The sequence below is a fragment of the Solanum lycopersicum genome, chromosome 11 (genome assembly GCF_036512215.1).
Source record: "Solanum lycopersicum chromosome 11, SLM_r2.1".
Lineage (NCBI taxonomy): Eukaryota > Viridiplantae > Streptophyta > Magnoliopsida > Solanales > Solanaceae > Solanum > Solanum lycopersicum.
Genome location: NC_090810.1, coordinates 7,103,050 through 7,130,113, shown reverse-complemented (window position 1 = coordinate 7,130,113; position 27,064 = coordinate 7,103,050). Strand labels below are relative to the sequence as shown.

The window sequence follows — 27,064 nt, the reverse complement described above, 5'->3', positions numbered from 1 at the left end:
ATTGATCTGGCAGAGTCATTGAAGAGAAAGAATCAAGGAGATAGATATTGGGACTGTTGGGAACAATTCCTAAAGACCGTTAAAACCCTAAAATTGCTCAAGTTTAGTGGAAATTTGAAGACAAAAAAATCTATAGAGATAAATCTAAATTTTTTCCTCCTTTGAGCAACGAGTTTTTCATGCTAAATACTTGTATTGATTTATGTTATTCCGTAATTTATTTTCTAGCATAAATATTTAAAGAACGTGGTTCTATGCGTGCTTAGGTAGCAGTCAAACTAATAATAATTATCCATTAATAATCATATCTTTTAAATAACTTGATAGTATCAAACTTTTTAACGTACCATTGTAATAATGAATACAACTTATACTCAAATAAACAGAAAATATTATAGGTAGAACAAAGGACACAACATTATAGACATAGATGTGTGTGTGTGAATAGAGGATGGGCTTAGGAGACAATCTTAGAGAAGAAAGATTCTCTTGAATCACCAACTACTATCTATGTGTATCAAGTCATGTGGATTGTCCATTTTGAAGTAAAAAGGAAGAAAAGATATAGAAAAAGAAAAGTAGAAAATGTAGCTAAAAAGGTACATAAATATATAGCTATTGGCCTACCATGTTATCTAAAGACCCTATTATTATTTTTTTGATAGAAAAAATCTAACATAAAGCCTTTTACAAGAAGCACCTTCATTAAGTTTGGACACAAAATGATATGACTTCTAAAAAAGAGTTGTTTGACTTGAGCCTTTAAGAGTAGTCTTTATTGTCTACCCCTTTTTCTTTTCTAAACCTACATTTAATTTTTGATTTAGTGTTTTTTTCTTTCAAACTTGGCCAAGACATCCAAGTATACAAATCAAAGATGTATGCTTAATTGCAAATGTAATTTGAGTTTTGTATATATGTTTTTTTATGGGTTTGAAGGGAGTTTTTATGCCAACGGTAATTTTTTTAATCTTGAATCAGGAGTTCATGAATTTAATACGTGAAAATAATATATTTTTTTTAAATATAAGGTAAGACTTAGTAAATATATTAGATTCAATATGTTTCGATCCTTTTAGATTGAATCAGATCTCGTCCTTAATTTATTTGAATTTCACAGATAGTCTCATGTACGAGGTTACTCTTTAAAAAATTATTATTATCATCGGCGATTTCACTGATTCTAGTTCCGTAATATTTGAGGATGCAAATAATCAGTTTTAATTATTATTTAACTATCTAATTTGAGACAACATATATATATAAAAAAAAATATTGCATTTTCTATTAACAATAATTGCAACATCAAATTGTTAGTCTTTTTCTTTTATTTTCTTTTTAGGAAAGAAAAAACGACAAACTAAAGTCAATTGAAAAAGGAATTAAAAAAATAAATACTAAAAGAATAATTGAAAAAGGTACAAAGAAAAATTAATAAAATACTTTTCCCAAAGAAAATTCCAGTTGCACTTTTCTCTTTTTTGTTGGAGTTCCTTTTTTTTTTTTTTTTAATATAACTTTTGCTTAAAAAGTAGCTACATCGTCTATTTCCTTCTCTTAATTCGAAATATTAAAATTAGAAAAGCAATTGTATTGTAATATTATTTATTATAAAATTAATACTTAAAAGGGAAGTTGACAAAATGCAATAATTTTGAGAGTCAGATGGTAAGCTTTACACGATGGAAAAAATAGGAAAGATTAGTGTCATGTTTGATAAGTTTTTTGTAAGTTGATTCTTTATTACTTAATATTATTTATTTATTTTTAATTAAAAAATGTTTAAGTTAGTGAATCGAGTTGTTTGAATGAGGTTAGAAAAGAAATAAGTGTTTTTACTATCCTATTTAATAATCGAGTATAATATTAGGATAAAATTTTTTTAAATAATCTTATAATCAGAAGAAGATGTTTAAAATTTTAATCTAAACTCAAAGTTAAGTAAAATAAAAAATCGTATCAAGCTAGAAAACATCACATTTAAATTATTTTGATGTACATAGAAATTCAAACGTCTTAATTAATCTTAATAAAGTCGAATATCTCCTTAGGACCATTCCACCTATGAGGTGCTAAACACATTATTATTCAAAAACTCTTATTAAAAAAACACAAATAAGTGTAACTAATCACCAATGTGTGTTAAAAATCAATCTCAAGATAGCAAGAACACAAAGTTCTAATATTCATCATTCATACAAAAACAAAATTGATTTTTGTTGTGAGATACATAACAAATACTTCTTAATTGATTAAACAAAACCTTGTATGGTTGTTAATGTTGAAGAAGAAGGAAGCTGACGATTGAAACACGTCAAAGAAATATGTTTCAATCGTCAGCTTCCTTCTTCATCAACACATGCTGCAGACACGTCACACGTCAGTCAGCTTCGTTGGACATGTTCCAATCGTCAATTTCCTTCTTCTTTAACAGTTAATTAACTAGATAATAAATAGCTAGAGATCTTTTATTTTTTTTAAACCGTGAGTTGAATTAAATAAGCTCATTTATTAATTCTTCAACTAAAATCCTTGACTCAACTTCCCAAACACATTGAATATTGATAAATAGTTAGATTTATGTCGTTAGGCAAGTCTGGAATTGATGTTATGTCATTTTCTTTTACCCCATTAGTCCTCTATTTTCAACATCATTCAAATTAATGGTGGTCCTTCATGAATTTTATATATATATATATATATATATATATATATACACACACACACATATAGGGGGTGGATAATTTACATAAACACCTTATATACTATTCTCCAACATTCATAATAGGAATTGGACCCCCTCTTATATGCTTTGCACATGTACAAAAAAATAGGTATCTTATCAATTATCACACACTTCTATTGAGGGATGGGTTTTCACGTGAAGGATGGAAAGAGGTGTGTGTGTATGTTTGTGTTCAAGATTTCTATTTAAAGGATATGGTAATATTAGTTGAACTAATTGAAAGGATAAATTAAAATTCAATAATTACACCAAAGTATAATGTCAACAAATGAAAAATACTAGATAGAGATCGGAGTTTTAAGAGAGAAAGAAAAGAGACTTTTTAAATTTATGCTTTTTGTTGTGTTACGTATAATAATATTTGTGAGAAAACAACTTCTCATTAATAAATTTTAGTTTTCTTAATAACGAACTAACAATAAAATCAAAATTATGTATCCTATGTATTGAAGGAGTTGAATGTTATCATTTTTACTTCGCGTGATCGACATAATATATAAGTAAATATCAATGGAAGGATAAATTCAACAATAACACCATAGCATGATGTCATAAATGAAAGTACAAGTTTAATTCAATAAAGGTCAAAGTTTAAGAGAAAAAATATAGGCTTTTTGAACTCGTATTTCTGAGTGTGTTACTACATATGACATGTGTCAAGAAAAACATCTAACAACAAAATCAAAATTGTATCCTATGAATTGAAATGGAGTTGAATGATATCGTTCCTACCTTGCAGATACTATATAAATTTCACCAAATGTTATCTTAGACACTAAGAAAATAGTATCATACAAATAATAGAAAATATAGAATGAGATGTTATCATTTTTACTTCGTATGATTTGGATACTATAAAAGAATATCATGAAATGTGTTTTATTAGACATTAGAACATACTAATAAAAAGACCACTAGTACTCATTTAGATGGAGTAGGATGTTATTATATATTTGTAATTAGCATGATCCTGATGATCTCACCAAATGTTCTGTCAGACAATATAATATAAGATTTTGAATAAACACATAAAATTTTTCCAAGAATTGTCTTATCAAGCAAAAAAGCAAAAGCTATCAATTATTGTAGAATCACTAAATTGATATTGTTGTGAAGTGAAGCAAGAGAAGATGCCTAGCTCTGACTAAGACAACTAGATGACAAGTTGTAGCATAGGAGGTATGGCTCCTATTGCCTTTTTCATTAATTTTCTTCCTTTTTTGTGGAGCATTTTGATTGAACTTTTTGCAAATTTTCACTTTCCAAAAAGGCCAATACATAACATGGGTTGGCAAAGAGTTAGACACAAATGTAGACATATGTATATAGATATAGGATATGGGGAAGAGAAATCATGCTTTGAGCATGTCCTTTTTTTCTTAGACAATTCAACAAGTGGCTATAACATGGGTTTGTCACATATTTTTAGGATACAACAAATGCCAAACAAGTGAAAGGGGATAGAAAGGAAAATACTATCATAGTATATATCATAACGAAAGAGTGGGATGTTATCATTTTTATTTCGTGTGATGTATTCAAATACTATATACTAAATGCTTTTTTAGGTATTACAACAAATGATAAAAAAAAAATAGTATCATATAAAACGGTAATAATGTAGTGGGATGTTATCATTTCTACTTCGCATAATTCAAATGTTATATAAATTATCATTAAATGTGATCTATCAGACATTCGAACGGACTAATGAAAAATAGTATAATTGGAAATGTAACAATAGAGTAGGGTGTTATCATTTCAAACTTCATATAACATGAGTTAACATTTTTACTTCGTATGATCCAGATACTATATAAAATTTAACCAAACGTTTTGTTAGACATTAGAACAAATAAATAAAAAATAGTATCATATAAACCGTAATAATGGAGTGGGATGTTATCATTTTTAATGCGCACGATTCAAGTGCTATATAAAGTCTCATTAAATGTGATTTATCATACACTAGTACGGACTAATGAAAATAATATAATCGGAAATGTAACAATAAAGTAGGATGTTATCATTTCAAACTTCACATAACATGAATTGACATTTCTACTTCGCGTGATCCAGATACTATACAAAATTTGATCAAACATTTGTTAGACATTAGAACTAACGAATAAATAATATTATTATCTAAACGGTAATAATACGTACAGTAACATGTTATTATTTCTACTTCACATGATTCGAACGCTACATAAAATATCGTGAAATATGTATTTTATCTTGCACCATAACAAACTAATAAAAAATAGTAGGATGTTATCATTTCTACCTTGCATAACATGGGCTAGGCAAGAGTTATAGATACAAACATAAACATGCATATGGATGTAGGATAAGAAGAAGAAATCAATTCATGTTTTGAGCATTATCCTTTTTTTCTTAGACAAATCAAGAAGTGGCTATAACATGGGCTTGTCTCACATATTTTAGGATACAACATATGCCAAACAAGTGAAAGGAGATATAAAAATAACAAACAAAAGGAAGGTGGAAAAAGCCAAGCTAATCTTCACAAAAGCTATATTTCCATTCACACTTTAAAAAGGTAGCTAGGAGATAGTAATTATAAGTGGATGAAAGCTTGGCCCTTTTGGTTTTTGCTTTGCCTTCATTGTTTGGTTTTTCTCTTTGTAAGAGTCCTTATCCATCCATGTCTCACCTTCACACCTTCTAATTTGGTGCCCACATGATTGGCATTACCACCTTTGGTAGATGATCTCTTTAATTTAATTAGATGGAAGATGTGACCAATCCGCTTTCGCCACCTAAGTTGCATACGTGGCTTTGTAACATGATCTATTAATGCAACTTTATTATTATTATTATTATTATTATTATTATTATTATCACAATGCTTAATTAGTGACAACTTTGGTACTGTGCCAACTGCTCCCTTCTCCCATGAGCCTACTCCATTATTTTCAAATTTTATTGAGATAAAAGAATCTACAAAACAACAAAAAAGTTGAGAGTTAGATCTATAAAATAATGAGTAAAAACAATGATTGTTGTTATTTTACTTGCATTTAAAGTCAATTCATATCAACAACAAAAACCACACACCAAAAAATATAAGATTTTTCAATATAATAGACTCATATTTAATTTGAATGAATTACTAGTTATTAGAGAGTGATAAGGCAGTGATGAAATCAGAAGGTTCAATATGAAGAAGTAAATATATGAACTAGTCGAAGAGATTTCAACATCTAGAAACAATTTGCAGTATAAGATACCAGAAGGTTCAATATGCAAGAAGTAAATATCTGAACTAGTCAAATAGATTTCAACATTTAGACATAATTTTAATCAGATATAAATAGTGTAATTATTCCTGGGTTATAAGTATGCAACAATTATAGTAACTATACTTCATATACAAGGTTAATTTGAGTAACACACAATTTTTGTAATACTAGAGTAATTAAGTACATGCATTTTGTATGGAAAATTTACACCAAACTCAACTATGAAAACATAATAAAATTTAAAATATAAAAGTTAAAAGTTAAAAGGAATATGTAGATAATCATTAAAAAAAAAAAAGACACTTATTTGGTGCTAGTCGTTACACTTGCTACCTAATGCTTTACCTAATGTTCAAAATTACTGTTTTTTCATATTGACTTCTTTTCAAGTAAAATTGGGTTTTGAATCTTTGAACTTTTGCATGTTTTTTTTATTACATATTCACGTGAACTTATAACTTTTGACCTAAGTATATTTTAATAAATTTGATTTAAATTCATAATTTAATAGTTACACTTTATTATTAAAAGGATAAAGTAATTGAGTAAAATTTTATGCTACATTTATCAATTTCACACATAATAATCCATAAATGTCCAAATATATAGAACCAAGTTAAAGTTAAGGCTGAAAAATTCAAAAACATTATAAGTTCCCAAGAAAAGGGACCTGTCCAAAAGGAAAGAAAAAAAAGGGTGGGGTGAGGGGGGTGGGTAGAGACGAGAATTTGGCTAGAATGACATTTTACTTATATTATTTTATTTTTTAAAAATACTTTTACTATTTTAATTATAATATCTATTAATTAAAAATGAAAAAAATTAGTTTACCTTTTTTTAAAAAAAAAAACATTACAAATTTTTAAGTTTTCTGGCCAAATTTTTTGGTCATTTAGCATTTATATATAATGTTAATTCTATTTAGTGTTGAACTATAAGAAAATTTAATTAGTTAAAGAGTTTTTTAGCTACATATTATGATGTATAACTCTTTAACTACATATTATGATGTATTTCATTATTTTCTTGCAGTGAAGGAGAGTTCATTCAAATGAAAAAATTACAATGTACATAAATTTTAAAGTTGAAATTATTTATACATAGAGCGCATATTTCTCTTCATATATATATATATATACATATATATTCCTATAATATTTGGTCACATTTTGTCAATCTATTTTTTAAATATATTTAAGCCAGTTTCGAGATTTACAGTGCTCGCATAACTTCAATATTAAGTAAAATACATGCTCAAACATAACTTTAATTCTAGAAACCACAACTTCAAAAACTCAAAATTTAAAGTTTTCAACTTCAAATTCTATAGCTTAAGAAGAACATATAATATAGCTAGGTTGAATTTCCTAAAGGTTTTTCGCTTGTATACTTTTTTATTTATTTATAAATCTCCTTATTAAATATTCTAATGGTCTATCTTTTTATATATATGAAAATATCATTAAAATTTTCAAACAAATATGAAATTCTAGTATAAAAACTTGATCAACTTTAAATTCTGAATCGATGGATGAAAACTAAATTTATGTAGTAGTAGTAGTACCTTCATAGCTACAAGTGGAAGAAACATCAATATCATGAATAGTCTCTTTGCGTGAATGTCTAATATCAAGACGATTGAAAAAAGAGGTTAAAGCAAATATCTTTGGTAGATAATGCATTCTTGAATGTTCTTCTCCATCATCATCATTATTAATCTTCATTTTTTCTCTTAAATTAATAATAATCTTCTTCTTCTTCTTCTTCTTAATCATCTTTTCTTGTTTAGAAGCTAAGATTAAGAGCCTTTCATTCAAACACAAAGCACATACTCCCACTACAACTTCTTTTGGATGAAAATAACACAAACAACTAGTGTTGTCATTCATGTTATTAGTTTTAAGTTTAACAATGTTATAAGAAAAGTATAACAATAAAGAATATATATATTGTGTGTGTGAAAAGAATTCAAGGGAAAAAAAAGGTTTGTGTTTTTGAGTGTTTTTATGTGTGGAAATATATATGGCTTGAGCAACTCTTTAACACCTCCCCCCCCACACACCCCACCCCAACCCACAACTATGATCTTGACATGTAACTAAATGTTGGTGCTTTGATCGAGGATGAATCATCAACAATAATTTATGGACACAATCTTTAAAACATCTAATCCGATGCGATGAATAAAGAGGGATAATTTTGGGATTAAATTTTAGTAGTATATATTTTAATTCTTTGTTTAGTTATAAAGTTTGTGATAATTTATCTCAAACATTAATAATAAGTATTGAAATAAGTTATTTATATTTTTAGGTGAAATAATAATTTATCTTGAAATAAAATAGTTAAAATGACAAAAATACACCTTCAACCCTTTTTTATACATCACTTTTTCATATGTTTTACATGGAGGGTATTTTCAACTTTTTGTAAATAAACAACTTATGATTAGAAATTATGCAATACATATTATTTTTAATATAAAAAATCAAACATTCACTACTAATAATACCAGCATAACTAATCTCAACATATCTAATTTTGTCATAACTTGTCTTCAAACCGAACGATCCCTAAAAAATTAATCACTCTTGATTAACAATTTGAATTATATATATATATATATATATTATCAGTGTTATAAACAATTATGTAGTCAATTTATCTTCTCCTCTTTTTTTTTGGGTAAGTAACATATTGTACTAATTAAGGAAAATTACACAAATCGAACGCATTAGATAAAGTATTTATCCAAATTGGATCCAATCTAATATATTGACCCTATTTGGACCCATGATCCAAACTAATTACCTGACTACCCCTGTTCTATTCACTGAACCAATGCTTCTTCATCCTATATACCATTAGAGTATATATATGCTCTGATGGTATCAAACAGTGAATGAGCGGTTTAATTCATTGAAACAGTGCATGTTCCTCTTTGATGCCATCGGAATATTATATATTCTAATGGTATCAAAGGGTAACTGGATAGTGTTTTCGCTAAACCATTGCTTCTTTCTCATTGATATCATCAAAATATATATATATACTTTGATGATTTAAGCTATAAGCACAAATTAATAGTTAAAAACATGAACTAACCACTTGTTAATATTTTTTTTTGGAAGGGGTGGGGGGTGGGGTGGGGTGGGGGTGGGGGTAGGGGGGTTTACAACTATTCCTTTACATTCTAATAATCATCAAGTGAAACATAACCAATTTGCATTACTAGCTAACCTACTAAAATAGAAAAACTAGAGGCCTAACCAATTATCTAAAGCAAAAATATTAGTACATGAGTTGGTGAACAATGTACATAGTTCTTAGTGTAACGACCTGTTTAGTCGTTTTGAGCAGCAGATTTTATTTCTGGAAAAATAGGCTGAGATGACGGAACCCGCGACGGACCGTCATGGGCACGACGGACCGTCGAGGGGGTCTCGTTTCAAAACACTTAGAAATTCTGAAAAATGGGTACTGAAATCGACTCTCTGAACTTCGTAACGGAATGGCAGGACGGACCGTCACAGGCATGACGGACCGTCACAGACTCTTCAGAGAATTGAGTCTCTGAACTCTGTGACGGAGCAGCAGGACGGACCGTCGCAGGCACGACGACCCGTCACAGGCACGACGGCCCGTCACAGGCTGCGTAATCCCAGGCGGAATCAGATTTCTTTAATGTTTTAAGGGACGTTTTGGACTATTCCGGCTTATAATTCTAAAGTTAGTGGTTTAATATTAATAACTCAATTACTTGGGGGCTAAAAGAGGTAACCTTGAGTAAATTAGTGGGTTATTATTGCCATTTTTTATTCTTAATTATAAAAGAAAGAGGGTTTGAATAAAGAAAAATAGAAAGAACAAGTAGTGAGATTAGGGGATCGAGTGTCACGTTCCGACACCAGGATAGAATATGGATCGGGTGCCACGTTCCGGTACCAGGATAGAATATGGATCGGGTGTCACGTTCCGGTACCAGGATAGTATATGAGGATCGGAGTGTCACGTTCCGACACCAGGATAGTATACGGATCGGGTGCCACGTTCCGGTACCAGGATAGTATATGAGGATCGGAGTGTCACGTTCCGACACCAGGATAGTATATGAGGAGCGGAGTATCACGTACCGACACGAGAGGAATAAAGATAATGAATCTTGAAAGATGTTAATATACTCAATCTAATGAACCTAATTCCCAAATGAGTATGATGAGGAGGCGTGAGTCCTCGTTGATGAGCTTGGTGTTATGACCAAGGGTTATGGTAATTGTAAATGTCGCATGTTGAGTATTGTAGTTGATTTTATGATATTATCTGATATATACTGTTTTCTATTTTGAGTTGGCCGATGATATCTACTCAGTACCTGTGTTTTGTACTGACCCCTACTTGTATGTTTTCTTTTTGATTATTTGTGGAGTGCAGCAAACATACCATCGTCTTCAACTCAACCGCAACTCTAGCCAGTCTTCATTACTCCGGATTTCAGGGTGAGCTAATGCTTCTAGCTTGGACTGGATCTTCCTCTTCATGTTTTGATGCCTTGAAGTTCCGGCATGGACTAACTTTTTATGTATTTTAGCTTCTAGATACTCTTAGCTTTAGTAATTTGAAGTAGATGTTCTTGTGATGATGACTTCCAGATTTTGGGGATAATAATAGTTGTTGAGTTTTTAGAAGTTATTGAATTGGTTTTTATTAATGAGTTTAAGTCTTCCGCATTACTTTCTGTTGATATTATATTGAAATGTTAAGGTTTAGATTGGTTGGTTCGCTCACATAGGAGGGTAAGTGTGGGTGCCAGTCGCGGCCCGATTTGGATCGTGACACTTACTCTATTTCTATTTTCCCTAGCTATGATATACCTCCTTGAGACTTTAATTTCTCATGTAAATAAATTATGAATCCTTTTTATATAAAAGACGTAAATCCTTTTCAATGTGCTAAGTCCCAACATGTTTTTTGTATTTTTTGTTCTAGTTTCTTTGTTCCGACAAGTTATCTTTATCTGTTATAGTAGGTAATTATTTTATTTTTAAGATAAACAAATTCTATTTTTAAATTTTTTTTACTTGAACCCTCTTGTGATGTGAGGAACTTAAGAGTAATGTGGGGGACTATACACTTTTTGGTATGGGGTGTGTCTAGGGGGTGGGGGGTCACATAAGTAGACAAGTATATTTAGCATTGGAACCAAATTAAAGCTTATAAATATGATAACGAAATTGTAAAAGCCATCCATCCAAAGGCATTATACTATTAGTTGGACAATTTCCAACTAAGTTTTTAGCAATATATATATCATTAAAGACATTGGACTATATCTATTGCATTAATTCTTCTAGACCAGTCAATTTATCTAGATTAAATCATCATCAATCACTATTTTGAATTGTATGATGCATCTCTTTCTTTGTGTTTAAAATTAATGACTAAAAAAATTGTTTTTTCTTGTCTTGAGATTATTTTTCTCCTAAGATATAAATATTCTTTGACTATATTGTATAATTGTCAAATATAAAAAAGGATGGGTCATAATCTCATACTCTCACTTAATTTATGTTCCCTTGTTCTTTTATAGATAATTTTGAGTACTAATTAGTAGAGCACATGGCATTAAATCATAGGACACATAAATATCTAACACAATATACACAATATTGACTAATTGACACAAAAATAGTATACATGTTTACTCGCTCCCCGTTAAATTTTATTTGTTCATTATTTATAAAAATAATTTTTTTACTTTTAACTATCATTTTTAACGCATTAAAAAATAATTATTATTTTTTATTATACCCTCAAATCATGTCTCAAGACTTAAGATTGTATATAAATTAATGTGAATATTATAACAAACTACTCATATTAATTACAATTATTTTTAAGGAATGTGTAAAATCTAAAACGAACAAATAAAAATGAATGAAAAGAGTAGGTGATAAGTCGATGTTTATTTAATTCATACACCTGGAATGTTTGAATATATAAATAAATGACTTATAAATTTGCCTGGAATTAAATGATCTTTTGTAGAGTGTCAAAAAATAAACATGTTTAATACTTGATTTTAATTAAGTGAAGCTGATTTTCCATGTTCTTTGACCCTATCATATTGTTGCAATTTTAATATTTTTATAATCATATCTGAGGCTGTGTTTAAAATAATTTTAAAAATATGTAAAGAATAGTTCTGGTCCTTTTTTTTTTTTGATAAACTAAAAAAACGTGTTATATAAATTGAGACAGAAAAAATAATTTTTAACAAACTTAAAAATTACTAGAAGTATTCAATTCATACTTAAAAGGACTATTTTAAACATGGATTCAAACATGAGGGACTATTTTTGTCACTTTCTAGATTTTTATTTATTTAACAACATAAGGTAACCAATTAACTAAAAAGAAATTGAGAGAAAAATGATAAAATTATAATTTAGCCACCAAAGAATGAAAAATGTTTTATTCCTTTTTTTCCTTTATATTTAACATATTTTCACATCTTTTAGGCAAATACTTTAATTTTTATTATTATTAATTATAGTCAACATGTTAAAGACTTATCCATACCTGGCGTATATAATGCAAAATTTTCATAATTTTATGATTTAATGAAGTAAAATATATGAATACATCAAATAAATTTTATCTATGTTAAAAATATTGAAGTTAAATTACATTTTTCTATGTAATGCCCTCAAAGTGCTAAATATATTTTTGTAAATGCCTTTCTCTACTATTATTATAATTATATAAAAACTACAACTTATTTATATTATATATTATCCTATTGGAAGCAAGTTAGGCTCTTGCAGATCTCTAGTCTAAAGCTTGAATTGATAATTATTTTACAATTGATAAAGTCTAGTTCCATACCAAAATGGATTTTATTTTTTTTTGGTGATCATTTGAATTTCAAATTAGTTTTGATAGTTCAAAATTTTGTCCTAATAGTCTCTTGATTTTCTTGTTGAATGAATATTTAGCAATTATAAGGGTTAGAAGAATACACATGAGTGTGTGTGTGGGGGGGGGGGGGGGGTTAAAAAAAAATTAAAATGCAATATTTCTTTTATTTTTTTCATTGCAATGTAACTTGGAAATACCTTACTTTTAGTATATCTGTTTATTTGCTACAGATTCTTTATGTTTTTTGATGTTTATTCCAAAGGACAAAAAAATATAGGTGTCAAATTAAATCCTATAATAGTGGAAACAACTCATCTAAGGAGAAAGAAAAATGTTTCATATTCTAATCCATTTAGCTCTTATCAACTTTAATTTTTAAAAAGTAATATGTTAAATTATCAACATATATACTTTTAGAGTATCTTATTACGGCATATATCAAACAAACAAAAAATTAAAATATTTTGTAAAATTTTCTCATAAAATAAATCAATTTAAAATGAACTTTTACTTGGACAAGTCAAAATACAGTAAATTAATAACTTGACAAATATATTATCTTTTCTAAGAGAAGAAATTATACTTTGGAACAATGTTCATAACATATCAAAATCGTAAGTCAAAATCCACAAACACTCGATAGTTATGATCAAAACGAAGTAAAAACCAATGGATTTACTACATTAAATAGTGAGTCAATTAATATTGAGAGACGCCCATTGAGTTTTTAATTTTTTTTTTATAAATATTAGTTTTTTATTTAAAAACCAATATTAAAAAAATTGAAGGACAATCAATTTATATAAAAAATTTAACATCACCACCTTCAAAATCAATCTTATAAATAAATATCGATATCAAAAAAATTCAATAATTTTATAATAACTCTATCCACGTGAGTGAAAAATATTGATATTGAATGCATTTAAACAATTTGGACCAAAGAGAAATGAAAGGGGACCAAACAAAAAAAATTAATCGACGATTTATACATGTTATATTTAATTCTTTTAGATTTAAGGTATATTTGTTTTGCAAATTATTCCTTTATTATCTTAATATATAAAGTATTTTATAAATATTAATTCTCATGTATCATCCACATGATTGCATTATTTTAACTTTCATAATTTGTATGGTTAAATTTTTAAAATATGATCATTTTATATGTGTTTTTGTCGTTGCTAATTTTTGAAAATAAAGGATTTCTTTTATGAAGTATTTTTTAAAAAGGTGGTTGGAGGTTAGTTTTTTTTTTTTTTTTTTTTTTTTATGGAAACAACTTCAATTTTATTTTGTTTTATTAATTTCTTCAAATTCATCAACTTTATCACACATTAATAATTACTCACTCCACTCATTACATTTTCTTACTTTGTTAATTCCATTGCACACATCAAGATTAAAACTCCATGGAGTACAATAGAAGCCTTGATTTGTGTACTTCTTACTTATTATTACTCTTTCCATTTTAAGTGATACTTTTCGAATTTTGAGAAATAAATTTATCTTTAGTTATAATTTTTTTAAGTTTTTTCATAAATTTTATAAACATTTTGAATTATCAATTATTATGACTCATAATATTTTTTACATAATTTACAAATATATAAATTTTATTTCAAAAAGATTGAAGATTATATGCGCAAATTATATGTCAAACTTAAACTATTTGACTCTCAAAGAAATGAAAAGTATCACATAAATTGAGATAGATAGATAGAATAGTAATATTGTCGTTGTTGATAGTAAAAAAATCAAATACTCAAACAATTGAATTATCAAAATCTCTTTCGATTTAGATTACTTTATTTGTAAGAAAGGAGAAAAATTGTCAAAGTGATTTATTTCAAGTTTTCTTAATACTTGACCGTTTGAATAATATTTAATTAAGGGAAAAGGCTCAAATTATGCTATTGAATTTTCAGAAATTCTTATTTATATCATCAGTTAAAAGTTTGGCTCATTTATGTTATTACCGTTAAAGAAAATGCTCATTCATGCTATTATTTTTTAACAATGGTTTTGCAAAACGATTTTTGACACGTGGACAATTATAATTCGACCACGTCATCAATTTTTTTAATAAAAGAAAATCCTTTAAAGTGTTAGACTAAGAATAAGTTTAGGAATGAAGATATTTGAAATACGGTGAGAGTGACCTCCATAGTGGATAAGACGAGAAAAGTGAGATATTATAGGCACGTGAAAAGGAGATGTAGACTTCTCAATTAGGAGGCGTGGGAGATTGATTAATGGTGTGAGTCGAGAGATGTAAAGGCAGACCAAAGAAGTATCTGAGTATTTTCTAGCGAGATCAACTTGGTGGTCATACTCGTACCTATTTTTACCAATAGTATTAGGCACTATTCTATAGTTTCTTCTTCTATTTCAGTTATCACTTTGTTGTTCTCGATTATCACGCTATTCCATTGACATTACTATTCACTCTTCTATATGTTACACATATTTCATTGATGTTACTACTTTAATTTCTTCACTCTCTTTTTCAAACTGATTTGCACAAAAACCTCTGGTAAACTTCTCTATCTCTACGATGTAGATATGAAGGTCTACATATACTCAACTGCACTGCGCATGTTTTTTTCAAGGCAAGTGTCAGACTTAACACTTCTCGTTACTAACAAAATGAGGTTCAAAACAATCGATCCAACAACATAAAAGTTGAAAAGAAACTAATGCCAATGCTCAATAAAATGATTTCAGGGACATTCAAAAAAAGATTAAACCACATCCTCAATAGATCAAAGTAGGCTAAGGTATACCTCAGTCTTCACCATTTATGGTATTTATCTTGTACAAATCGAGGGGGAAATCAACGAGGCTACAATGTAAACTAATAACGAAATATAGCATACAACTCTCCAAACTGGTGACACCCTGTTGGTCAAAAGGACCAAACCTCATATCATTCGTTCTTGACCGAAAATCAGTTACCTAGACAAATTTTTCATGTTGCACTACAAAATCATCATCACAGGATTTGGGCAGCAGTGTTCAGTTTTTCTGCAAAGCTCAGTTGTGTCCTTGTGAGGCTTGCCAAATAGAGCAAGAGCAATTGATCCTGCAAGAAAAGTTTAACTCAGGTTCAGCCAATCCAGCCTGATTTAAGCTTCATGCATATTAATAGTAACTGACAGATTCATTAGACGCAAGACGTTCAGGGTGTGCCCACATCCACACAATAATTCTACGACCACTCAGAGCAACTTCAACTTTTTGCTTGGAAGGAACTTACAGCCCTAGCCCCTAGACCATTTTTTGTAGCACAAACACTTCATGATATTGCAACTAGACCCTTACTCTACATTCTATTAACACAACAGAATCACAATGTTTTGTCCAAATACATGTACTTAATATGAAAGATCATATAGTATTCTATCATAGAAAACTTAAACTGTAAACAGAAAACAGAGAAAAAAAAGGAAGAGCTGAGTGGAGAGTGGGGAAGGCCTGGTGGTTGGGGAATGAAGTTTTTTAATTAAAGCTAAAGAAAATAACCAAGACTGAAGTCTAACAAGGAGAGGAAATGGTCAGGAATGAAAAGTACAATAGACCCGTCGAAATTCGCACTTAATGAAAATTCAAAAGCAAACAAAAAGACTACATTTTCCAGATTCTCTACCGAAGATTGACACCTCTCAGTTTTCACTTCACCTTTGAAGAGGCAGTAAAAGTCGTATGATTAAGCTGCTGCTGGTCAATTAAGGGTGATGTATTAGGTTGGACGGGGCACTATTTCAAACTGGGAAGGAGGAAAGGGGAAGGGGCCTAGATGGTTAGGATAAGGGGTAAGAACCTGCAGGGTGGAGGGGCCAACTACCAAGATAAGTGCGCATGGATTGGAAAAGTCATGGCAAGAAGAAAAGGGAAGAGACTCTCACTTTGTTCTCATACCTAAAATTGTTCAAGTAGAATGAGAAACTTTAATGTTTTAGAAATTGAAGCAAAACTTGCTAAAAGGATTAGCTCCAGGCAGAAATTGCAACAAAGCTAAGTGGAGGGAGAGTGAACTACATATCATTTCCACAAATTAACCACCAAAAGGTGATTCCTGACATTTCTAACTACAGTGCATAAAAACTAGGGAGAAATAAAATAATGTCTACATTCGCACTTTTTTTCCCCATCTTTTCCACTTGATTAGGCAGGGTGGAGAGGGAATAGGGAGAAAACATTGGATTTTAGCAAAATCCAATTTAAAGGTAACAAACAACTACCTCGAGACCATCATTAACAAGCTTATCGAAATCTTGAGATGAGAGCTTGGGAAGGGAAGCCACGGTATCAGATATGAACCTTCCAATTTTATTGTCTTGTGGCACGCGTCCCTCCTGAAAAGGAATATCAATATTGAAAATGACTTAAACAGGAGAAAAACAAGTAAAAAAATTGAGTACTGCAAGTGCAAAATTTGAGTATGGCAAGTTCAGTTACCACAACATCATCAACATATTTGTAGATGTCATCAATCAGAGCAAGTAATCGTTGCATTGAGGCTTCCATTCCTTCAAGATCGTTGGGAAGTTTCTCTACCGCAGTCGTCTTAAGTATATCAACTAAAGTAAAGGAGAGTAAGAGAACTCCAGTGAGAAACTTCATTGTGCAAACTGCAAAGGTAATTAACATGACTTGTGCTCTCTAACTCTTTCTCCCACAAAACACAGAGAAGATGCTACTTCTTACTCTTTATATTGGAATATATTTAGAGTATGGCTACTTTTGCATTTCTCCTTCGGGTGGATGACAATTAAATCACCAAAATTATTACAATATACTAATGTACTGGGGATTCAGTAAACTGCTAAGCAAAAATTCATTACCACTTCCCAAACAGATTCCTCACTCACCCACCCCCAACCCCTTATAGTTCAGTCAACTACAATTTCCTGACATCAGTTTATGGCAAAAAATCAAAAAACAAAAAGAAAACACAAAGAATATGCAAGAGAAAATAGAGTGTTCTATATGGTACGGGATGTAAATGGAGACATACATCCAATCCTTTCAGCTTCAACCATGCGCAGATCCAATGGAATTTCCTGAAATTGTGCAGCAAGCTGCTGATCTCCAATAGACAAATGCACAGAAACAAAACCTTTTACAGAAGCTTCTCCATTTGTGAATCCAGTGTCAATGGTCAAATGTATCGGATTTGTAGTTTCTCTAGAAAAAAACTCATGAATCAAAGCACTACCACCTGTGACTCCGAAACCAGTAGAAAACCTGTGAAGTCAAAGTATCAGATATTCACAGTTTCATTAGCTCTAGCATTACAACCTTTGACTCATTCACTACTACATAAAGTAGAAAGTTCACAGATCAATGAATGACTTTGGTGGATGCACTAAATATTCAAGACAAACGGAAGTTAAAAGCAATTACAAAGTATGGACAGATGACAGCAAGAATCGAGTATGTAATATGCAACATATAGTTACCAGCGCCCAGTACTATTAAGTCATGAAGACAACAAGTAGGTGTATTCTGTTATGGAACTATTTGTACAGTGATTTCAGTTTTCCTCTATGAAGTAAACAAGATTTATTGCACTTTGGGCATAAACACCCAAATACTAGTAGTGGTACACAAAAAATAGAAAACCTAAAAAAAGATTATAATTGTCTACACATACCTAATCTCCTATACATAAAGGAAACACATGATGCACCAATAAAAGGGGGTTAAGAGGCTATTCCTTAAAGTGCAAGAACATTTATACTCCTTCAAAAGCTCTCTTATTTCTTTTTCTACATACTACCCACATAAATGTGAGTGGAGCAACCTTCCAAACCCCACTTCTCCTCCTCTGCCTTGCCTAGTTTCAGGTGAACAGTTCTTTCACTTAATACTTAATAGATTGTATTCCAAACCATCTCAAAATTTTCCACCATAACCGAGAAGCTAACAGATAATATCGAAGAAGATGATCCACGTATTCACTTGAATCCTTACCCATGAAACAACAACTGACGTAGGTAACCTCTTCTTCCGCAGGTTCTCAGCCATCAAAATTACTCCTTTTGTGGATCCTCCACCTCAAGTTCTTAACCGAAATCACCCTTTTTGTTGCTAACTAAGTGAAAAACACAGCTTTCTCAGAATCCTAGGATCCATGCCAATGAATGTGGAAAGGCTTCCTCTTTTATGATCAAAAGCTTCTCTTAAAATGACTCAGCAGAAAATACCCCATTTTTTTTTAAGAAGAAGATACCCCATTGTTCACGTCCTCAACATGCAAACATCAAGATGATCCTATGGTGTTCTTTGTTTGTGAAATAATTCAACTTAATTCCATCACCTTCCAATCTTGGGAATTCCTCCTAAAACTCATGTCCCAAAATACTTCTCTATCTTGTAGCCTCTGAACTTGTTGGACTGTTAACTCTTAACATGATAACTCAAAAAGTGAGAAAGAAAATAAGTCTCTCAAAATGTTATTCTCGCGTTACAAGTTACTCCCAAAGACCAACCTTCCTCCCACCCCCCAGCCACCACTAAACAGTCCCCAACTTTTTAAGATATTCCTCCACATTCTGCACCCTAAGGCATATTTCACAGCTTTTGTCCTACAACCCCCATCCAATACCCCCCATATTTCGCCATTATCACATGTCTCCACTCTCCACAAAGCAAGTTCACCAACGCAAACCTCATCCAACCATTTCTCACACTAAAGCCTAGTTGAAACTGAAGACATGTCACATTTATTGGAATCTCTATTGCCTTCTTCCTGCTTTCACACATCATTGTCATTCTTTCCAACTTCTTCCAAGTGTATACACATTAAATTGGAGGTATCTTCAAATAACATAAAAAGTGTCGTGACTAAAGCAAAATAGTAATCAAGCATAGTCTGTTAAGCCGTCTATACAAATAGAACTTAACAACCATATCTTCATTTGTGTTTGACAGGCTCATTAGCAAATGTGAATGCAAGCACTCGATTACATCTTTCCATGTATCATAAATACACCTCCAACGCTCTCCTGCCAATCCCCAGCTACAAATTCACAAATATATCATCCTTCATACTTATTGCTAGTCGGTTAGCTAACTCGATAGATACCTATCAAGGCCTTAAACAGAAGGAAAGGGAGAAAACAAAACAGCCAGAGTGAACATTTCGAAAGAGCAACAAAATTAGGAAATAAAATGAAGTTTCACTATATGCTTCCCATAAAGACATCCCTCCAAAAACATAATACAGGAAGCTCTCTTGAAAAACATAGTCCCCGTCGCATCCTTATCCTTGCTAGAACTACAGCATTAAGTTTTTTCACCTACTTATTGCAGAAGATACTTTCTCTTTCCTTCAAAGGTCACAACTCACAAGACCAAAGTATAAAGGGGTGATATATGTATATAAAAACCTATGGAAATCCACTGCAATTTGTAGACATGAAAGTATGTAGGAGAAGGAAGTCATTCATTAGTCCCATGAATGAGGGCACTGAGCACTTGCTACAAGAATTTTGTATTTTAAAAAATAAATTATTCAAAAAAAATAGAGAAATATATTAGAATGAGAACATCAAGACTACTGTAAGTCACCGAATGTTTAGAATATTGTACAAAAATTATTTATGTATACATATATGATGGCTACACACTCACATATAATATGGCTACACACTCACATATAATATGGTCAAATACTTCAAAAGAAATCTAGAACAGAAATTGTTAAAAGTAAAGGTAGAACATCAAGAAACTACTGTAAGTTACAGAAACATTTAGAATATAGAACAAAATATTTATGTATACATATATGATGTCAACACACACATATTATGGTCAATACTTCAAATAAAATCTACAACAAAAAATATAAAAAGATAAATGACAGAGTTGTGTAGAGCATTTCTAGAACGCATTAGGCATCATTGAGAATTAAGCCACCTATGGTCATCTGTGGTAGTTTCCCCCAAAAAGGTCCCAACTTTGCCACTTAATATATATATGAAATAAATGTAGCATATGTTCACATTTCAAACATCTTTTTCATCTATCATGGTAATGTACACTAATGCAGCAACACAGAAAAGTACCCAAATCTGGAAATAGTTGGAGCTAAGACAACACAAAGAAACATTAAACCAAAATATAAAACGGAAAGGTGGAATTACCATCCAACAATGACTTCCTTTGGATTCACCTTCTGATGAGATGATAACATATTGTGATGATAATCAATATCCAAGGCAACCTAAAATCAAGGATAAAATATCCAGAAAAAGGTCATCAAGAGCATTACAAACATCCAAAAAGAAGTACGGTCCATTATTTTCACACCAAAAAAATATGGTCCGGAATAAAAATGACATTGTCGCGCATATCGCAAAGTTAAGAACACAAAGCAACATGGGGAAAAGGGAAAGAAAAAAGATATAGCAATTAGGCAGAAATTGCTCTCTATCGAAATGTTGTCAAAGGCTTGCTTCTTGCATGCTTAATCTCAATATCATGCAAATTAGGCACTTAACCAGTGCTGTCAAAGACAAAAACCATACAAAACTGCACAATGTCTACTGGGGCCCTAAGTACAAATTAGAATTAAAACATGAGCTTTAGTAAAGAAAGGAGCAACAAAAAAAGCAACAATAAGAACAAACAACAATCACATCGAAAAAGAAAATAGAATAAATAACAACCAAGTAGAATAAATGAAGTGAAAATCGTTAAATTAACTTTAAAGCCTGACATAATTATTTAGATGCAGTTTTATGTTTTAGCCAAGTCAATTGACTTCTATTAACTTCAGACCAAAGAATTTTTATTTTTTTTCCTTCAGACCAAAGAAAGATGTAAGGTGACATTTTCACATCAGATAAATTTCCTTTCATATAAAGTAACAAATTTATTATGAACTTTTTTCACAATCAATATCTCTCTGCCTGTTATATTTATTGTTTATATAGTTGACGTCTTCAAGTAGAACCCATGGGCATACACGTGCATGCTTTAGTTATTTGATACATACACTGAAGTGCCACCCAAGTGAGGAAAATACCCATCACAGGCTTGACGTTGCGTGAGGCTTAAGGGCTTTACGAATGAGCCTTTAATAGCAGTAGGCACTTTGTCTCGATGATATAACATTTACTTTTAGTCCAGGCACCTATGTTTTAACTTTTGAGGCATGCACATTAATACTCACATATTAATCCTGAAGAAGGGATCAGTAAAAATAAAGCTAAGAAATGAGTAAACTGCACAGGAATATTAGGAATGGATATGATTTAGTGAATAGATATCGGAAATTTTGAAGAATCAGAAGAAAACACCACGCTGATATCACTTTGAAACTCAACGCTTCATTTTTGTAACAAAGTGGTGGTTGAGCTTGATTTATAAAGTTTATAGTTCATATATTCCACTTATTGTACTGTCTTCCAATCTTAATTCTAAAATGTGTAATGCTAGTTATTTTGTTCCTTTCATTATATACCACATGCTTTAACCACGCCCTGTGCTTAAGCTCTAGTGGACACTGAGCCTTTAATGCTTTTGGCATGTGGAAACGCTTCATTGAAAATATTTCGTAAGATCATTCAGCTCTTTACCCATATCACAACTATCAGTTAGTTTCAGGCAAATAATCCCAAACAAATCAAACTAAATACATATATAGGTGGTTTATGTTAGCTTTTACATATCTATTTATTATAGGAAATCCTCATAGAGCCATTTTCCTCATATTCCAAGTAACTAAAATGACCAACAACATTTCGTCTTCATGCAATCATTGGCATTTATTGCAATAAGGACCTCCTTTCTCTTTAGTTCCCTATTGAGTGGTTCAATAACTATTCGTGTGTCAAGCCCCGCTTTTTTCAAAACCACCAAATAAGGATTTGCTACTAATTACTATGATAGAATGTGTTACCTTCCCAAGAAAATGGTAAAATAATACTACAAGGAGGCACAGGCACGCCCAAGAAGTCTTTCAGCAGTACATTATCCATGCTTAAAAGAAAGATACCCAGGATTTCATCTTTGGCTTCTCATGGAAAAGGAAACAAAATAGAAAATTCATATTGAAGAAAGAAGTTTGTTGTAGAGTTTCACTCTTTTTTTTGGATAAACATGATGTAGTATTTCACACTTTTTTTGGATAAGTAAAGGACATGAGGTAGAGTTTCACACTCTTGCTAGCAGATTTTAAGATATCTCAGTCAACTGTCCCAATCCCCTCTGTTTTTTCTTCTTTATAATCTTTAGAAGATATTCATATTCTCCTCCGATCTATGTGCATTTACCTTCCTCACGTTCTTTGTAAAGATTGATAATGGCCACTATGATTGGTAAACATACAATGACATTTAAAATACTAGAAACCATAAAAGAAGAATTACGGAACTGGTGAACATCAAATATTTACATAATGTAGTAGGATCACTCCTCTTCTGTCAAAGTCATTGCCTCAGTATCAATCCGCAATACAATCAGGGCTACCTATTCAAAAGAAGGCTGATTTCTTTCTAACATGACACAAAAGTATTTCGTGTTGTGCAAACATGGCGCCAAAAATTACAAGTTCCGATACAACGATTAGGCATTTGACAGGTTGATTGATGCAATCAAATAGGATACTATTCGCAACTTCTGCCAATTATCTGTTCCCTTGTTTCTTCCATTACTTAAGCACAATATTTATCATTACACTCATTTGTTTGTTTTCCCTAGAACTATGATCGTTTGAAAACAAAAACAAAACAGAAAGACACATTTTAAGCTACAGAGGAAGCACTAGTATCGTATATTATCCATACAAAATCCTATTGTTTAGTATTTGGTGTGCATGTTTAACCATTAAGCTATGCATACAAAACACAAATTTCTCTTTATGAGAAATCGTAAATACACACAAGACACTAGAAATTACTCACAATTTTTGCACTAAAACTTAAAATCTCTATTCAGCAACTCATCTAGAGTAATCCTCTTTATATCATAAATTTACTGAAATTTACACAATAGCATAGTCTCTTCTCTATTCTCTCTCATTATCCTGCCCCCAAACTTCTGTACCTCTATCTCTGTCATTTTGAAATTAAAAATGAAACTACTGAACTAGCAGATATTCATCACAAGTCCAAAAAAAAGCCTAAATTGACCCCAAATAAGGAAGGAGAATTGTTTTTGAGAAAAGAACCTGATCTTGTGACTCGCTATGTGGAACAGCATAGGAATTGCGAATGTCTACAGTACCGTCAGGTAATACTGATCCAAGAAGAGTGCCAATGATTCGGTCGGCTTGATCGGGACGTCTGACAAAGCAGTCACATATGTTGAATATGACTAAAGGGTGAACCTTTGCGGATATGCCGGTTGAAGATGGTGAAAATTGCAGTATGGTATGATCACTGGAAGCCATTGTTGCTCGTAGGGAAGAAGGCCAAGACGGTAGGTGGTGGCGTTACTAGGGTTTATCGCGCAACGAGTGCAAAAGAGATTGAAGCAGATTTGGGCCCTTCACGAGACTACTTTTTTTCCTTTAGGCAAAGAACTTTAATATTTATCAAGTATTTACTATATATAATTATAATTTAAAAGTATTATAGTTCGTAGCTACCGTTAGAATCTTATAGTAAATTTCTATTTTTTCTCCTTCTCTACCTCGCCTCTTGCCTTTCTCTCTACTATACAAATCGTAATAGTTAATGATACAAATACTAACCGTCAATACTGCAAATGATACTATAAATACACACGATAACACATAACTATACACAAGGCAATAGTTGAATACAAATGTACATGAATAATAAAACAGTTTGTTACAAATTACAACAACGTTACAATTATTTTTGTTGATATAATTGCATTTATTGGTACAAATTGTGTTAATTAATATAGTTGATACAATTAATTTGCATCAAAGAATTGCATATAATAGTCCTTGATACAATTGTATTCATTGATGCAAATCAATTGTATTCGTGATACGCTTATCAGTTAGATTTAGATTTACAATGATTGATTTGATACAATTATATTTCTCTGATCTCTCTACTAAATGTCACTCGTCTCTCTCTTTACTCTCCTAGTTCGTAAGCCTCTATTCTCCTTTTAATATCTAGTTTTTTTCTTAAACAAATAAATTATATTTATGATTATCAACTAGATATATAAATCGTGATTATCTCCCTCTCTTCTACATCCTTCTCCTATTCTTGCTCACTTATTTACTCCTAGCTATACATCATAATTAGACAAAATATAATTAAGGAGCTTGATTATATTTTCTGGTCATAGATGCTTTTGAAATTTCCTCTCTTACTTATATATACTTACTTTTTACTTATCACTTTTCATTTTTTTACATGTATGCTTTTATGTCAATTAATTTTAAAATAAAGGTGTTATAATCATTTAAACAATAAGGGCGTTGTAGTCATTTAAACTCATATGATAAGAATGCTGCCTATTCTCCTATACGTGTCTTCAATGTGAAGATGAACACGTGACACTTTAAAGCTTTTTTCCTGTTTTTTGGTTTTTCTTATTCCTTCTCCAAAATGCTTTTTACATTTATAGAAAAATAAGTGAGTGGTGCTATTTTATGATATTTTTTTTTTAAAAAAAAATTTCTCCTCCTTTTTAAATTAAACCTTAGATAATTTTCAATGGAAGAACTCAATTTAATTTTGTTATCTCACTATGCTAGATTGAATTGCAAGATCTATAAGATTCTGTTTAGGGTTAGGAGAAATTTTGATTCTGATTTTTTTTGGGCTGAAACTGCTACTAAAATTTGAAATTCACAAACTAAGAACAACATTAATTTCGATTAATCTTTTATTATTGGACAAAAAAAATACTAATTTCGATTACTCTTTTAATATTATTGAAATCCGATGACAACAAGAAATTTTCTTTCGATTTTGATGGAAATTCGGGTTATTTGCATAGAATTTTTTTTCTTATATACTATTTTTTTCCCCTGTTCATCATTCCCTTCATTTGATTATGTCTCTTCTTTCAAGGCCCTATTATTTCCTGTTGTTCTTACATATCTTTTTATTTGCGTTTATTATTTAGATGTAACAGTGCTTGGACAGTAAAAGTAAGCAAACATTGTGTTATTTGTCGAAAATCACTGTTGCAAACGAAATAGAAATACGTTTCTACACTGTCTGCAGATGAAATACGAAAACAGTTCTTCGATCGACATCATCACAAGCTATTTATGCCTGAGTAAGTATAATTTTCTGATGATCAAGTTATTTTGATTTATTTTTTTCATATGATATCTCCGATTTTATTTATATTTTTAATGACCTGTAAGATATTCATTAGAAAATATACACTTTCTAGAATTATGGACATTTTCTAGAATTTTAAATATTTAAATTAAATTATAATCGGGTAAAGTCTTGAATTAAAGATAAATTTATAATGTTATTCATGTCTTTAAATAGGAGGATATTAAGAATGAATATGACAATGTAAAATGACTGAAAAAGTCATAAAGAGGGATAAATTAGCTTCATTTAGTTGTTATGTTCTCATTGCCAATGATCAATAATTTCTGAAATGAGACAAAATAGAAATACGGTTCTTTAACAACATATTTAGATACCGTTTCAACTACTGTGATTTAATTCTTTTTGCAATCTTATATTTTTATAAATATTATTTTTACCTTTTCTACTTATGTAACATACAAGATTCGTCACTACAAAAAGAATAATGGTAACCCTACCATTAACTACTTCATTTATGAATTTCATAGTAATAGAAATACATGTCCTACCGAGACAGAATTTGGAACAGGTCTAAAATCTTATTTGTTAAAATCGGAAGTATTGTGCCTCAGCTAACCTTCAATATAATGCATTGCTATCCATAAAACTTACATCCTTAGCAAATACCTTCAAAATATAAAAATGTAATAAGATTGTCTTCTTAATCTTAGTATTGTGCTTGTAACTCATGTTACATACCTGTAAATCATCTTCTAATTACTAGTATTATTTGTGAAATCTGACATTTACTCAATTAGTACGCAAATACATTTTTCACGTTGGGCCCGTGTGAGCACGGGCTATATTTTCTAGTCTTTTTATAAAACATTCTTTGGCACCTTATTGGGATGCCTACT

General features: G+C 30.6%; 2 protein-coding genes across 2 annotated transcripts; both read right to left on the bottom strand.

Moving 5' to 3' along the window:
• Nucleotides 1-5,097: 5,097 nt before the first annotated feature.
• Nucleotides 5,098-8,014, bottom strand: LOC101256242 (uncharacterized). Its single transcript, XM_004250301.5, is given in 2 exon segments — nucleotides 5,098-5,710; nucleotides 7,577-8,014. Coding segments are annotated over 2 exon segments (708 nt in total). The 5' UTR covers nucleotides 7,902-8,014; the 3' UTR covers nucleotides 5,098-5,327.
• A 7,648-nt stretch (nucleotides 8,015-15,662) lies between these two features.
• Nucleotides 15,663-24,596, bottom strand: LOC101255947 (eukaryotic translation initiation factor 3 subunit F). The gene is made up of 6 exons (XM_004250300.5): nucleotides 24,113-24,596; nucleotides 21,084-21,163; nucleotides 17,951-18,180; nucleotides 17,392-17,513; nucleotides 17,175-17,288; nucleotides 15,663-16,015 (listed from the first exon to the last, which is right to left on the bottom strand). Exons 1-6 carry the CDS (start codon nucleotides 24,332-24,334, stop codon nucleotides 15,926-15,928), a joined length of 858 nt encoding a protein of 285 aa, XP_004250348.1. The 5' UTR covers nucleotides 24,335-24,596; the 3' UTR covers nucleotides 15,663-15,925.
• Nucleotides 24,597-27,064: the final 2,468 nt, after the last annotated feature.